Source organism: Chlamydotis macqueenii, chromosome 8 (assembly GCF_036417535.1).
Source record: "Chlamydotis macqueenii isolate bChlMac1 chromosome 8, bChlMac1.mat, whole genome shotgun sequence".
NCBI lineage: Eukaryota > Metazoa > Chordata > Aves > Otidiformes > Otididae > Chlamydotis > Chlamydotis macqueenii.
Window position 1 is genome coordinate 26943843 of NC_141563.1, and position 15681 is coordinate 26959523.

Below are 15681 nucleotides of genomic sequence, written 5' to 3' on the forward strand. Positions count from 1 at the left end.
TCTGACAACGTACTTCATAACCTCTTTCTCTCTCACAAAGAGGTTGTCCTCATTTCCCCCCACCACAGAGGCTGGAGCAGAGCTCTTTCCAGTGATGGCCATCTCTGTCAGGTTTTGTCCTGTTCTTTGGTCTTCTGCTGGGAAGCAGCGGGAGGCAGAAGCACTTGCTTGGGAAGCTTGTTCCTGTGTCCCAGGCTGCCAGCTCTGCATGCTTAAAAATAGGGTTTAAATCCTCTCCTGGGTATGAGAGCCACACAAGAATTTCATAGAGCTTTTTAGAGGGGTGGAGGAGGATATTTGAGACCTGGAGCCAGATGGGGACACAAAAAATCCTCTGCACCTGCTGGAATCATCCTCCGATATGATGGTGGAGTGCGACGGGCGCCTGGTAGCCTGACAAATGCCATTGCTTTTCCTTGCTCCCAGTGTATGCGGTCAGCAATTTGAAATGAAATGCCCTGTGCCGGGCAGAAAACCTCACTGCTGGAAGATGAAGTTCAGGCAAGGGGTAGTTCTGTCCCCCTCCGTGTGTGAGGGCATCACTGGCTACCAGTTGTGCCCACCCAAGATAAATAACTAATTAAGATCTATATAATATTCCTCTGCAAATAAAGCCTTGCAGCCCACGTGAGGCTGTTTGCACAGCTCTGAGCTCTGTAAAGCAGTAACTAGATCTCCCAAAGCTGTTGGAACCGGTAAGTGATGTTCTCCTAGCCCCAGACTGTCGCAGGAGGTGGTGACAGAGGCAGGGTTAGATGCCAGCTCTCCTGGCTCAGCAGTAATTGGGCAGGTTTGGGAACACTTCAGAGGGACTCCATGGAGGGATTAGTCCCTGAGCTTAGTGACTGGGTTTCCAGGGCTCTGTTGTAACCTGACAGACAGAGGTATCTGCAGCAGCTCTTGCATTCCTTGGGCTCCTGGACGCAAGCTTTGGGCCGCACATGCTTTCTGCGAGCTGGTGCGTCCACAGCATCTTCCTGAGAGTGGGTGCGGGTGGAAGGCAGGAGTGCCAGGGTGCCATGTCCCTTACAGCCCTTGTGCTGCAGAGGGGTCCTACGCCCACCCCGGTGACAGTGCCTCAGCAGGGAAGCAGGTGGTTCGACATGAGTGAACGCAAGGATGGGAGATGATTAAGGAAAAGAAATTTCCAGAGTGCTGGTGAGAGGAGGAGGGGAAGAATGCTTTGCAGGTCCTCGCCCGCTGCTGGATCGCTTTCGCTTTGCTGAGAGCCTGAGGAGGGAGGCCAGCTAATGGGGGGAGGGTGCTGGCTTTGCAGGGCAGCGGCTGGTGGGCAGCCTGGGCGCTGGGCTCTGTGCTGCTGAGCCTTCCCAGTGAGCCTTCCCTGGTGGGACCGGCCACGGCTGTGCTCCTCGGCTGCTCTAGCGTGTTTCTCTCTCTTTTTCAGGCTCTCCATCAGCTGTATTACGACCCCAACATCGAGAACAAGAACTTGGCTCAGAAATGGCTGATGCAGGCACAGGTCTCCCCGCAGGCGTGGCACTTCAGCTGGCTGCTCCTCAACATGGACAAGGTGCCTGAGATCCAGTACTTCGGTGCCAGCGCTCTCCACATTAAAATCTCCCGTTACTGGAATGACATCCCGGCCGACCAGTACGAGAGCCTCAAGACACAGCTCTTCACCCACATCACCCGCTTTGCCAGCGGCTCCAAGATCGTGCTGACACGGCTGTGCGTGGCACTGGCCTCCCTGGCCCTCAGCATGATGCCGGAAGCTTGGCCCTGCGCCGTGGCAGACATGGTACGCATGTTCCAGGCAGAGGACTCCAACGTGGATGGGCGAGCGCGGTGCCTGGCGCTGCTGGAGCTGCTGACGGTGCTGCCCGAGGAGTTTCAGACCAGCCGTCTGCCACAGTACCGCAAGGGCCAGGTACGCAGCGTCCTGGCGCAGGAGTGTGGCTCCGTCTTCCCTTTGCTGGAGCAGCTGCTGCAGCAGCAGGACTCCCCGGGTTTCATCAAGCAGAAGGTGTTGAAGTGCTTCTCCAGCTGGGTGCAACTGGAGATCCCACTGATGGACTGCGAGAACCTGATCCAGGCAGCTTTCACCTCCCTGCAGGACCCAGAGCTCTTTGACACAGCGGTGGAGGCTGTCGTCAATGCCATTTCCCAGCCTGATGCCCAGAGGTAAGGGCAGCCTCTCCTGGTGCTGCTGGGATTGATGAGGGAACGGGGTGGGGAGGGAAAAGCTCAGGCTTTTTTCAAGCTACCAAGGGTGATGATGACAGGGTTTGGAAGTGGGAAGTGTCAAAAGCAGCTGGAGGCTCATGGTTTCACATGGTTGGCCTTGGGAGGCTTTGCACTGTGGTTGACTCGTGAGGACCACGTAGTCTTGGGCAGCCGCAGCCCATCTCCACCCTTCTCTCAAGCAGAGGAGGATGTTCCCTTCTGGTTGCTCGTGTCAGGTCCTGCAGTGCCCGACCAGGGAGCAGCTGCCTGGCTCTGGCCAGGGGGATTTCAGACGTCCTCTGCCTTGTGCTGCTGGTCCAGCCAAAGAGCTGGTTTGATGCAGAGATAATAAAACCAGACCTGTCAGTCTTCTCCTTCCTTCTGGCTCCAACAGCTCGTGCCAGCCAAGGACTCATCGTTTTTTTGTGGCCATGGCTGCCCCTGGTGCGGCTGAGCTGGGAGCTGGGGCAGGTCCTGCCAGGGCTGCGCAGTGGGGCTCCGAGCTCGTCTGCTTGGCCGCATCGTCTGAGCTGCTGTCAGCTCTCGGGACTGATGCCCACAGAAGGGAAAGTACATCTCCAGTTCCTGTGGCCACATCCCCTCCTGGCTGCTTAGCAACCTTCCCCCGAAGAGGAGGGTTTTCTTGAAGGCTGGGTTGAGCTGCTGCTGCTGTGCATCCCTGCGCATCGCTGCGCATCGTGCAAGCTCCAACCCTCTGCAGTGGTGTGGATGCTGCTGCCGCTGCGGTTGTGAGCCCTGATCCTCCCGTTAGCTCCAGGGCAGGGGCAGCCAGCGTGGTGCATCTGGAGACTGCAAGTCCCGGTGCACAAAGGGACCCATCAGGATTTTGATGGGGGCAAGGAGGGGTTGCCTCATTTGCTAGCATTCAGAAGATGACCCCAAGCAGCTTTTCCTTGTACCCGGGAAAGGCTGTGGGCCAGCCCAAACCCTTGTAGCAGGATTGGTACAGAAAATGAGAAGGTGACTTGCAGTTCTGAAATGCTGGACTCGCTGCCTTCCTCTTTTCTGTTTCCCTTGAGTCTCAGAAGTCCCTTGGCTGTGATTCCCCACCTGTGTGCAGGAGCCTGGCACTGCAGCACTGTTCTTCAGTTACATGAAAAGCCCAAGCTTTCTGTTGAGCTTTCAAAGTGAGTTCTAGTGAGAAGCGTGGCTGACAGCAGAGTTTCCTCTCTGCTTCTGTGCTGACCCTGCTGTGCGGTTTCTGGCCCTGTTCGATCCTGTCACACTGATGGCTCCCGTACAGCATCACCAGCACTTGCTCTCCATCCTTCTCCTTGAAGGCACCGTTGGCCATGGCAGAGCACCCTCACGGTCCGTAAGCGTGCGGGTGGTGGCCAGGACAGGCGGGCAGCCGGTCTGAAAGGCTGCCCAGTGTGTGCGAGCCTGGCGCAGCCCTTGTTCCCAGGGCGTGGGGACAGCGGTGGCATTGTCACGGGGCCACCCTGCCAGGCGGCGTGTGGTGTCAACTGCTCTGGGGAGGAGCAGGACTGTGCTGGGTGCTGGGATCCGGGATAGCTTCAGGAGCAGCGTAGCTCACAGAGCCGCCGCTTCTCAGCCCCAGTGGGCTCTCTCTTCCCCTTTGTTCCCCCTGTCCTCCATCCCACGTCCCTCCTCCCGCTTCCCCGGTGCCGGCTGTCCCGCCCCTCCGGCTTTGTTGCTCAGCTGCAGTGGATCCAGCTCTTCCCCGAGCCCCCAGGGAGTCTCCTGACCTTTCTGTCTCTTCTCTCGACAGCCTGGGAGATCCCTGCTGCATTTCAGCCGCTCTCGTCCTCCGTGGTCTCTCGCCTTTGTTTCCGCATGGGCCTGGCTCCCCGCTGCCCTTGGCCGCAGGCTTGGAGCATCCTCGGCACTGGGCTGCTGATATGGTCCTCTCCAGAGCTTTGTAGGGCATTGCTCCATGAGAGGGTTTGTCTCAGGGCTCCCCGCTTTTCCAAGGGTTCCCCTGGGTGTTACGGACCCAGTTTCTGTCCTCCTTGCCCCCTCCCACCACCTTGCAAGGCATCCCTCACGCTGCAGCTCCTCGCCTCCGGAGCAGCTGGCTGCCACCCGTGTCCAAGTGGAGAAGGGCAGTTAGGACATCATGAGCAAGTGCGAGCAGGAGCAGGTGGCTTTGCTGCTTCCAAGGTGTTACTAGAGGAGATGCAGCAGAGATTCGTAGGTGCGAAGCATTTGATCTCCTTACTTGCCAGGCATGTGTGAGCCCTCCTGAGGAGGGCAGGAACAGAGATATTGTTGCATCTTGTTTGCAGAGGAGGCTTGGGCTGGATTTTCCATCTTGTTTGAGGATTATCCCCCTGCTAAGCAGGTCGGAGAACTGGCGGCACATGCTGCAGGGAGAGAGCTGGCGTGCAGCACTTGTCCACACTCCCGCGGCCTGATGGGTAGAGTCAGAGCTGGGAGAGGGACCTGCAAGTAGTGTATGCCCATGGTGGGAGCTACGGAGTGTGGGCATCGGACACTGAGCCCCCTCTCTGAAAGCAGCAGGGTGTTGGTGTAGTAATGGGGCTGGCAGGGCTGCCGTTATCCAGGTGGGATCACATGGTGTCCAGCCCATCCCTTCCTGGGTCTTGGCACCTAGTGCTGAATGCCTGAAGAGTAATTTCACTAGAAGAGTTTTCAAAGAGCTTTATTAGAATCAGGGTTTTAATACCTTGGGTTTTCTCAGATTTCAGATAAGGAGGGACAAGATTGTACCCTGGAGCTGCTGTATCTCCCCCCTTCGGGTTGTCCCCCACACCATGGTGTGTTTTGGGGAGGGTTGTGGGAAGAGCAGAAGGAGGTGCTGGTCCCATGGAGGGAGCTGTGGATGCTGGAGTTCACTAGGCTTTGAGAAAGGACCAGAGAAGCTCACAGAAAAGAAAATTTGCTTGGCTGCTAAACACCAAGATAGCAAATTTTGCTCGGGAAAGGTAACACAAGTGGCTGGAGGGAAATACATGGGGAAGCATCACCGTATGACTGCCATGCTCATGGACTCTTTCACAGGCATTCCCAGTGATCAACTGCTGGAGACAGGCTGCTCAGCTGGGCGACTAGAGGCTCACCTGGGCTGGGATGGTCTTGTCCTCTCCTGCCTTGCGCTGGGGTGCTGGGGATGGGAAGCAGTGGCTGACAGCAGGGCTGGCAGATGTGGTGTCTGCCTCCTGGGACAAGCTCTGCGCTTGGTCAGGGCCATGGCACCAGCTGGTCACTCAGGGCTGGGAAGGAACACTGACCAGGCAGGGTGGCCTGGGGCTCCATGCTGGCTGGGTGCAGAGGAAGGGACCCCACCTTCAGCTGGCTTGACCATTGTTCTTGGGCAACTGGTTAAAACAACTCACCTAGAGTAGAGGTCTCCCTTCTCACCGGGGACCCTTGCATCCGAGTTGCCATTACCTCTGCATAGGCAGTGAGCAGAGCAGTGGTGCTCAGGAGACGTGGTTCATCCGGCCTTTTCTAGAAGTCCTCACTAACATGGGATGAGTTGCAGCATGGAAGCAAATCCAAGTGGTTCTCTCTGTTGGCTCTGCAGGGAGTCCGGAGGACTAGCTTGGGTCTAGGTGTCTGCACTGTGAGTATTTCAGGGTAACCAGCAGAAGTAGGATCCTGGTTGTAAAGCTGTAAAACAAATCCTCCTAAAATTTTAAAAAGCATCTCTAAGGTAGTGCGAGCCCAGTGCTGCAGAGGTAGGATGGCTTTGCCCTCCACTGGAGCAGTGGAAGGCCCCCTGTGCCTTTTTGTCAGCTCGCTTGGGCTGACCCTGACTGCAGCATTGATTCCCTGGGAGAGAAGCTGGTGAATTCCCAGATTCTCCATTATCACAGTGCTTCCACGCTGACACAGGCATTACTCACCGGGCTTCAGAGCCTTGAAAATGGTTTACACACAAATACCTGTCCCCTTCGCCGTGCCATTTCCTCTGGGGGAGAGCACCCAGTGCAGAGGGGATGCTGAGGGGGCCGCTCTCTCTTCCCTTTGTCTTCTCCCGCTGACCCAGGCCTAGAAGCTGCCACCACCAGTGCAGCGCTCTCCTTGTGCTGGTGGCACCAATGGCTTCGTTCACTCCTACATCGGCCACAGCAAGAGCTGCTGGTGCGCTGGACAGCCCTGCTGCTCTGGGGTGGGCACGCGGCTGTCCTGGTGTCAACGCTCCCATCGCTTCCCCTTGGTGGGCACAGGAGAGCTGGCATCACGTGTGCCTCCCGCCCCGAGCATCCTTGGCCCCGCACCCGCATACAGCAGGGCAGGCGAGGAGCGCACGGAATAGCTGCAGCTCCGGATAACACGCCTCGGCAGGCCGGGAAATGGCAGGCTGCTCATCAGCCTCTGGCGCGGCCTCTCTCCCGGGGCCCTGGGCTGCGTTTCACCTTGTCTGCCTCCTCGTTGCCTTGGTTACCATCACTTACAGGCAGCGGCTCGGAGGGGAGGCTGATGTGATGTGGGAGAGCTGTGCCGCGCAGGGCTGCGGCAGCCCGGGAGGGTGGGGGGCCAGGGGGACATGCCGTGGGGCCAGCATCCTCCCTGGATAGGAATCCCTGAGGGCGGCTGCCCACTTCGTCCCAACCGGAGAGCGCAATCTGGACGTGCCCGTGCTGGAGAGTCGTGTGGCTTTCCTCGTGCAGGGCTGTGAAGCATGGGCTGCAAGCACGGTGAAATGAGCCTGCAGGTCCACTCTCACTGCCCTTCTCCTGCTCCCTGTCCCTGACGCTCGCTCGGAGCTGGTCACAGCAGCGACAAGTCAGGTCGAGGGATGCTGGCAGCCCTGCTGGCAGATTCGGGCAGAGAGGCAGATGTCCACACAGTGATGCAGTGGGAGACTTGCACAGAGCTGAGGGGCTCGGCCCTTCTCTTCGCTCGCAGAGGCTGTGCTGCAGGAGCGCTCAGGGCTTTGGCCTTCGTCCTGATGCCACAGGCTGGGAGGAGAGTCCCTGTAAGCAGTAAAGGCTCCTGGATGCGCCCCATTGCACAAAGCAGCCTTGAGGTGGGGAAAGCTGGGTGGGAGCCGTGGGAGAGCATCAGGAGGGATGGAAGCCGTGGCAGCCAGTGCCAGGGAGGCGATGCCTGGCACTGATTCAGGCTGTGCTTGCAGGTATGTGAACACCCTCCTGAAGCTCATCCCCCCTGTGCTGGGGCTCCAAGAGCAGCTGCGCCAGGCAGTCCAGAGCGGGGACATGGAGACGTCGCACGGGATCTGCCGCATCGCTGTGGCCTTGGGGGAGAACCACTCCCGGTGAGTGCTGGGGACGGTGCCCAGGAGAGGGAATGAGCTTGGAGCAGCCCACTGTTGCCCACGTGCTGCTTCATCCAGGGCCGGTCCTGCACCTGCTGATGTGTGTCAGGGCAGAGGGGCCAGGCTCGCAGCGGTGGTGCCACCCTGACGTGTTCTCTGCTCCCCAGGGCCCTCCTGGACCAGGTGGAGCACTGGCAGAGCTTCCTGGCCCTGGTCAACATGATCATGTTCTGCACTGGCATCCCTGGGCACTACCCTGTCAACGAAACCACCAGCTCCTTGACACTCACCTTCTGGTACACACTGCAGGTCAGTGGCCCCCGTGGGACAGCCTGCCCGGATCCTGCGCTCCGGGTAGGGCTGGAGGCACCAGTGCACGGGGACTGGGATCTAGCCTGGATGTGTTTGGTCCCCAGGGATTTCCGGTGCCCCTGCTCCTCACCCTGCACTTGCAGCCGCCACAGGCCACATACCTCAGAAATGCTGGCCCCATGGCTTGCTTTTTCCAGCCTCAGTCTTCCTTGGAAGTCTGAGCCAGCCTTTAAGGGCCTTGTTAGCAAAACTAATTAAAACTTCATGCTGATTTTTTTTTTTTTTCCCCAGCAGCATACCTGGTTGTTTAGCTCCTTGCTGCATGGGTGTTCGGGCAGGCAGGGAGGAGAGCACGTGCCAGCATACCGTGGGCCAGAACCTGCTGTTAGGCTGGTGGTCGTGGTCTTTCAGAGGAGGAAAGAGAGGGCTGGGGACTGCTAGTGCTGCCCAGTGTGGGCTCCTTCTCCCAGGGCCAGTGTTCTCTGTGCCAACAGAGCAGCCCTGCCACGTCGTGCTTTATTTTTAGCCCTCGTTCATCCTCCCAGCTCCATTCCTCCGCAATCTGATGCGGTGTGGCTGAGTGTGGGCAGGGAGCGGGGCGATGTCTGCGCCGTGCTGGCAGCTCCTGTGCTGCACAGGGCCAAGCTGAGGCTCCCACCTCCTCTCCGTGCTTCTCTGGATGGGCCTGAGCATACGGGTGCAGGCAGGAGTGTGTTGTGCTCCCCAGGCACCCGTTCCAGCCTGCCTCACGGGGATCTGAGCCATGTGTGCTCATGATGCAGGCGTGCTTCTGAGGCTAGGACAGGGCAGGGCAGTGCCACCCTGCTGTAACCATGCTGTCCTCAAATGCCCAAGCGTCCACCTGGCTGCTGGGGCTTCTCTCATCTTGGCTCCAGATAATGCTCCCGCTGCAGAAGGGTTCAGCATCAGTTGGATCTTGGGGAGCTGGAAATGCAACCTCCAAGGTGTGACAGGTCCCACCAGCCCTGGGAGATGGTCCTGAGCCACCCGTGCAGTGGGTGTGCTGGCTCAGTTTTCTTTCCCCTGCAACACCTGATGTGTTCCTCCTCCTGCTGCCAGGACGACATCCTCTCCTTCGAGCCGGACAAGCAGGCGGTGTACCAGCAGGTCTACAGGCCTGTCTACTTCCAGCTGGTGGATGTACTGCTGCACAAAGCTCAGTTCCCCTCCGATGAGGAATACGGCTTCTGGTCTTCAGATGAGAAGGAGCAGTTTCGGATATACAGGTACAGCTGGGAGGTTTGCTCGTCAGGCAGACAAGGGTGCAGGCAGCATCCTGCCTCCCTGGAGCCTGAGCACCTTGGGGAGACCTAAGGAGGGACATGGACAAGATTCCTTCCACCAAGAGCTGTTTTGGCTGTGGTGGTGATATGGAAATGAGCTGGTGTTTTGGCATGGCACCACTCGCCCTGCCTAGGAAGCCCTGCGAGCACTGCGTGTGGGGTTGGGGCAGTGTCCTGGTGCAGGTGGGGAAGTAACGTGTCTGTGCGTGGAGCACTCTACAGGGGATGGGGACAGCATTTGGAGACCTTCTCTGTTTTCTGCAGGGTGGACATCTCTGACACGCTAATGTACGTGTACGAGATGCTGGGTGCTGAGCTCTTGAGCAGCCTCTATGACAAACTGGGACGTCTCCTGACCAACACGGAGCAGCCATCCACGTGGCAGGTGAGCCAGAGGACCCAGGTGCCAAGCTGATGGCTAAGAGCCCCTCAGGGACCTGTCCTTGCCACGGGGTGTTGAGAGCAAAGGGACATGATAGAGGCGAGGAACATGACCACCTTGCCAGCACACATGTGGGCTCTCTGGGATTCTGTTGGGAGGAGGAACAAGTTGTCTTCTGCCTCCCTGTCCTTAACACTGCCCAGGGACCAGATCCTCAGCCACTGGGGAAGGGTCTAAGCACTTTCCTGGGAGTGGGCTGAGCATCAGGGGTCAGTGCATGGCTCTGACAGTGCCTCTCCCACCCTGGCAGCACACGGAGGCTTTGCTCTACGGTTTCCAGTCCATCGCTGAGACCATAGACGTGAACTACTCTGACGTGGTGCCAGGGCTGATTGGCCTCATTCCCCGGATCAGCATCAGCAACGTGCAGCTTGCCGACACCGTCATGTTCACCATCGGTGAGGCCTTTGCTTGCGCGCAGGCTGGGCTGGGGAGGGGAAGTCCCTCTGAGAACACCAGGATGCAGGGAGCAAGAACCCGCAGCGCAGTCCTGCGGTCTGATCCCATCTGTGTGTGCAGGGGCTCTGTCAGAGTGGCTGGCTGATCACCCCGTCATGATTAACAACGTGCTGCCGCTGGTGCTCCAGGCCTTGGGCAACCCTGAGCTCTCCATCTCCAGCGTCTCCACCCTGAAGAAGATCTGCCGGGAGTGCAAGTACGACCTGCCGCCCTATGCTGCCAACATTGTCGCCGTGTCACAGGTAGGAGCTGGAGGCAGATGGACACGTGATAGTGACCTGGGGTGTGCTCTGTGCACACCCTTTCCTCTGCATGGATCAGGGCACGGGGATGCAAAGCAGCAGCTCTGGGCATCTTGCTTGGCATGGGGAACTTGTCTGTCCTGTTCCTAGGCCAGTAGACTCAGGTGGCAGGCGTTCTGTCCTGCTGCGAGTACAGAAATGGCAGGCAGTGGCAAACATGACTGCCAAGGGGTCTGCTGAGGTTGCACTTGGGCATCCATCCTTCTTTCCCCCCGGGATTTTGTTTGCCTTGTTCAGAGTGGCATCCTGCCAGCTCTGCGCCTGCCAGGCAGCTGGTGCCACTGCTGAGCATCTTGGAGAGCATCCTGGTGTTCAGTGGCGACCGAGCCAGTCCCTGCAGTGCCGGAGCAGGTTGTCCCGTGGTCTTTTTTGGCTCTCAAGTTTTAGGGCAGATGGGACTCGGAGTCCCAAGGCACTAGGAGGAGGGCTGGGCTTGGGGGAGCTGCCAGGGCGTGCATGGGAGCAGAGAGGGGCTGGTGGAGGGGATAAGTCTGGGGGACATCATCTGCAGTAAGGAAGCCCTGGCAGAGCCCATCCAAGCCAGGGGCTCCCCTTCCTGAGTGGCTGAGGGGGTGGCTTGGGGAAGAGCTTACCAGGGGATGAGGATTTTGTTCTGTGCCTGCAGCAGGTTGTGGGGAGTGTATGCTGCTTGTCTGCACAAGTGGTTTTGGACACAGTGGTTTTGGATGTCTTGACCTCCTGTGTCAGTCCTGCCTCCTGGAAGGGAAGGGGCTTTCTGCAGCACTCACCCTTCTCTTTCTCTCCCCTTCCCTTTGGCAGGAGGTGTTGATGAAGCAGATTCACAAGGTAAGAGGGGCTGGCTCACACCTCTGGCTGGTTCTGCTTGCCCCCTCCCACCCTTTAGTCATGCTCAACAGGAGGGACACTGTCATGAGCTGGGCTGTCTCTGGAGGAGAGCTCAGTGCTGCAGCCATCATGTGCGGGGCCAGGAGTATCTGCTGGCTGCCTCTCGCCGTGCTGCCGGCTCCCACCCCCAGTGGGCTGGTGTCTTGCTGGGGGGGTATGTCCCCATAGAGAGGGAAGCCCCCAGGGAGACTTAACTGTAGCAGTTCCCAGTCCCTCCAAGTCCAAGGATGCTGTGACAGCAGATGTATCTTCAGGAGGAAAAAGGAGGGAGATAAGTGTTGGGACAGAGCTCAGGCTGTGCCTGCGACCAGGACGGGGTGGAAAACTTGACCCCACAGGGCCTGAGACAGGTCTGTGCAAGGGATGGTGTGCCAGGGTAGGGCGAGTGGTGCCAGCATGGAGATCTCTGGGCACCAACTGGTCTTCCCTTGGCAGGTTGCTGGGAAGAGGCCAGGAGTGCTGGTGGCAGAGCGCCTGTTCCCTAGGTTCTGCCATGCTGGCAGGGAGCTGCTCCCCTCTCTGCAATGAGATGCACCTAGAGTGACCCAGATAGAGCAGCGCAGGAGCTGCAGCGTGCTGGGGTCCTGGCTGGGCCCCTGGCAGCTGTCTTAGCTAGCATGTGTGCTGTAGGGCTGGAGGCTGGGCAGTGACCTGTCCCATTGTGTCTCCTCTGTGTCCCAGACGAGCCAGTGCATGTGGCTGATGCAGGCTCTTGGTTTCCTGCTCTCTGCGCTGCAAGTGGAGGAGATCCTGAAGAACCTGCACTCCCTGATCACCCCCTACATCCAGCAGCTGGAAAAGCTGGCTGACGAACCGGTGAGTCCCCTCATGCTGCCTCCATCCACAAGTGGCTTCTCCTGTTGGCTGTAGCCCTGGGGCTGTGCTCTTGAATGTGGGCTTAGGAGAGTGCAGGGAACACCTCTCTGGCACTTTCCCTGTAGTCCTGGTTTCTCAGCATCCGAAAGGCACAACTGTGTTTGAGCAGTGTGGTCTATGTCACTCTTTGGCTTTATTTTCCCTGGCAGCCCAATCCCTCCAACAAGCTGGCCATCATCCACATCCTGGGCCTGCTCTCCAACTTGTTCACCACCCTAGACATCAGCCACCACGATGATGACCACGAAAGCACTGAAGTTAAGAAGCTGCCAGCGCAGCAAGGACCCAACCCAGTGAGTATGGCAGTAGCTCAATGCTCTTTGCCACAGCCTGGCCAAAGCCTCGCATTGACTGCTGATGCCAGGAGAGAGTGATTAATGGGGAATGCAGCGTGTACCATGAAGAGGATAGTGCTGGTGCATTCCAGCTAAAACAAACCCTTCAGCTCATCCCACTGCTCCTGAGGTGGGCAGAGGTGACCTGCGCGATCCCTCTTGGCTGGCTCCTGCTCTGGGTGGCAGCCTGGGCCCTGCCTGCCAGCTATGAACTGTGCCAGGCTGCTTCCACAGGGAACAAAGCTGCCCGGCTTTGGAGGGTGGAGGAGGCAGTAGCGCCTGAAGGTTTGAGTCCAGTCACTGCTTAGTCTTGAATCTTCCCTCTTTGGTGCTGTGGTGGCCAATTCTCTTCAGTCCATCTCGTTCCTTACAGGTGGTGGTGGTTCTGCAGCAAGTCTTCCAGCTCATACAGAAGGTTCTCAGCAAGTGGTTGAATGATGCCCAGGTGGTGGAGGTAACCAGGCTGCTCCTGTGTATTGCCTGTCCTTGTTGACCTGAACTGGGGATAGCAAAGGGCAGACTCTGGGTGATGCCTTTTAAGAGGGATGTCTTGCTGGGTTGTCTGGACCAGTGATGCTTGCTATCAACAGCAGCATCTGGCCATTCTTGTCCATCTTGTGCCCCCATCAGCTCTGCTCCTCTCCAGTTACAGAAGCCCTGCTATGAGCAGGGAGATCGGAGATGAGGGTCTACCAAACCTGTGTTTCCTATGGGAATACTTCTGCTCTGACCTGTAACTGTGTCATCTGGTGTTTCCCTGTTCGCTCAGTTCAGTCATGCCCCAGGTGCAGCATCCCACCAACCACTCTTCCCCCTGGCCCTCCAGGAGCCTTCCTGCTCCAGTGGGAAAGGTGTTTCCCAGTCTCTGGGAACATCCTGTGCTGCAGGGCAGGGCACCAGTACCAGAGCAGATCTGAACTCTCTGCCTGGCTGGTCCCTGTTTTCATTGCCACCTCTTCCCTCCCTTGGGACCCATCTGTGAAGCCCTACCCCGCAGGTGAGGTCTCCAGACGCCCATTGCTCATGCGGTCCCTCTTCTCCTGCAGTCCGTCTGTGCCATCTTTGAGAAGTCTGTGAAGACCCTCCTGGACGATTTTGCCCCCATGGTGCCTCAGCTGTGTGAGATGCTGGGGCAGATGTACAGCACCATCCCCCAGGCCTCTGCCATCGACCTTACCCGGCAGGTACGGAGCCGTTTTCGGGGCTGGGGCTGCCGCTCCCCAGGGAAGCTGGGGATATGCAGGGCTGGCAGCAGCTTCAGTCCTTCTCTCTCTTGCAGCTGGTTCACATCTTTGCCCATGAGCCTGCCCACTTCCCTCCCATCAAGGCTCTCTTCTTGCTCGTTACCTCAGTCACGCTGACCCTCTTCCAGCAAGGTACGTGGGATTAACCCTTCTTCGCACTGGGGCTGTTGTCAGGCTGTTGCATGCATGGAGTCTGGAGGCGTCTTACCAGGAATGGCTGTTTTCACTCCTAGCTAAGCTAATGGGGCCATCTCTGTTTCTTGGATTCATCCCAACCCCTGGAAGGTGGGTACCTTCCCTGCAGGGCAGCAGAAGCAGGAAACTCCAGGCAAGACTCTGGAGTGCCGTGGCAGCTCCTCTTCTGCAGCAGGGCTGAGCGTTGTGTGCTAAAGGGGTTGAGCCGGAGCTCCAGTCCTGCTTGGCAGGGAAGCTGTGCTCCCTGGGAGATCCTGGGACTCTTCTGGGGGCCAGCGCTGCCTGTAGTGGCCAGGAATCAAGGTCCTGCATGAGCAGGAGGATGTGTGTGTGAACATCTGGGAAACGACCTTTTCAGAGTCACTGCAGACCACCAAGTCACTGCTGTGGTGCTGAGGATGCTGGCAGGGGCCCCTCTTCGACTTGCTGCCCACCCTACAAAGAGAAAATGGGGTTAGGACAGGCTCCTCTGCACCATGGCTCCCCTCAGCCTCTTGGTGACTTGCCCCGTGACAGGGACAAATGTACCTTGGAGCTGCTGGCTCTGTTCCTTCAGCACCTCTGTATGCAGTCCCCAAGGGGTCTTGTCCTTTGCTTACAGCTGGGTGCTGGGTAGGGTGATGCTGTCCCCCAGCAGAAGGCTCAGAGCTCTCTAGGGTCAGGGGGTGGGGGTGTGGGGACCCATGCTTCATCATCACACCACGGTCCAAGAAAATCCCACTGTGCTGAGGTGTCACTGGGGTCAGGGGCAGGCAAGCCGGGCTTACCCAGAGTTCAGGTCCCCGCTTCTGCAAGCGGCGGTGGATGCGTCTGTGCTGAAAGCCTCTTGACTCGGCGCCTGGGGAGGGCGCAGCAGCAGCAGTGTCTGCAGGAGGAAAGGGGAGGGGACAGAGCCTGAGCTGTGCCAACGCTTGGACGCGAGCTTTGCTCAGGCAAGTGGCCATCCAGCTCGCCGTGTGCCCAGGACTGTGTGCTCTCACTCACCCGGTGGGTCCCCTTCAGTGGGTGGCTGGCCCTGAGCAGGGCAAGCCCCTTCTGCTGAGCCCACGGGCAGCAGGAGAGGGGGGACAACTGACCCCACAGGGGCCAAGACACATCTGTGCAATCAGATGCCAAGGTAGGGCGAGTGGTGCTGGCATGGAGATCTCTGGCACTGAGCTGCTCTCTCCCAGGAGGATGCTGGAGGGTCCTGGACTTGGGTTTCGGAGAGCATCTGGGAACAGGGTGGGAGGGTGACTGTGCCAGGGGCTCCTGAGCAGCTGGTGCTGGTGAGAAGCATGTGCACGCCTGAGCCCAGCCGGGCCTGTCAAGCGTTTGCTGAGGGGTTGTCGTTCACTTGCAGTTATCTTCCAGGACCAAATGGTGCTCTGAAGACACCCGCTCAGTCCCCACAATGCAAAAGCTCTAATTCTCCCTGTGGAGATGGTGCCCAGCTAGCCCGTGCTCCTCCTCCTTTTCCTCCCCAAGGACACGAAGATCTCCTCCTTGGCTCTGCAGCGCCCAGGTGCTAGCTGGAGAGCCTGGGGCTTCAGACCCTTTCCTTTGCAGTTTCTTTCTGTTCTTGGGTTCTCCAAGTTTCATGATTTTTTGTATGTTTTGTTTCTTTAACTTGCTTCAAGCTGCTCATGTTGCCCATCCCCTTCCCCACACACCCCTCCTCCCTTACACTCCTGTTTTCACTTGTAAATTCTTTCTGTATCACATAACTATATGATGTTGAGTTGCTGTTTGTATGATTTTTCTCTTAAGTTACATCTTTATTATATTTTAGGGCCCAGGGATCATCCTGATATTGTTGATTCATTTATGCAACTCCTGGCACAGGTGTGTTTTAGTTTCTTATTCATTCACTTTCTGTTCTCTCTCTTTCTCTTTTTAATTCAATTTAAACCTATTTTTAGCTTTCTGTTGACAACGTTTTTTTCCTTTTA

General features: G+C 57.9%; 1 protein-coding gene across 2 annotated transcripts in view; it reads left to right on the forward strand.

The window, feature by feature from the left end:
- The window catches only part of IPO13 (importin 13), a 30860-nt gene that overhangs the window by 7905 nt on the left and 7274 nt on the right, over positions 1-15681 (forward strand). For both annotated transcript variants that reach the window (XM_086753939.1, XM_086753940.1), the window contains exons 2-15: positions 1406-2142; positions 7274-7414; positions 7582-7723; positions 8807-8973; positions 9295-9415; positions 9723-9870; positions 9992-10173; positions 11014-11040; positions 11782-11916; positions 12126-12269; positions 12685-12765; positions 13358-13495; positions 13591-13687; positions 15522-15574. In XM_086753939.1, coding sequence (XP_086610065.1) covers positions 1406-2142; positions 7274-7414; positions 7582-7723; positions 8807-8973; positions 9295-9415; positions 9723-9870; positions 9992-10173; positions 11014-11040; positions 11782-11916; positions 12126-12269; positions 12685-12765; positions 13358-13495; positions 13591-13687; positions 15522-15574 — 2313 coding nt within the window. The remainder of the gene's footprint in view (positions 1-1405; positions 2143-7273; positions 7415-7581; positions 7724-8806; positions 8974-9294; positions 9416-9722; positions 9871-9991; positions 10174-11013; positions 11041-11781; positions 11917-12125; positions 12270-12684; positions 12766-13357; positions 13496-13590; positions 13688-15521; positions 15575-15681) is intronic.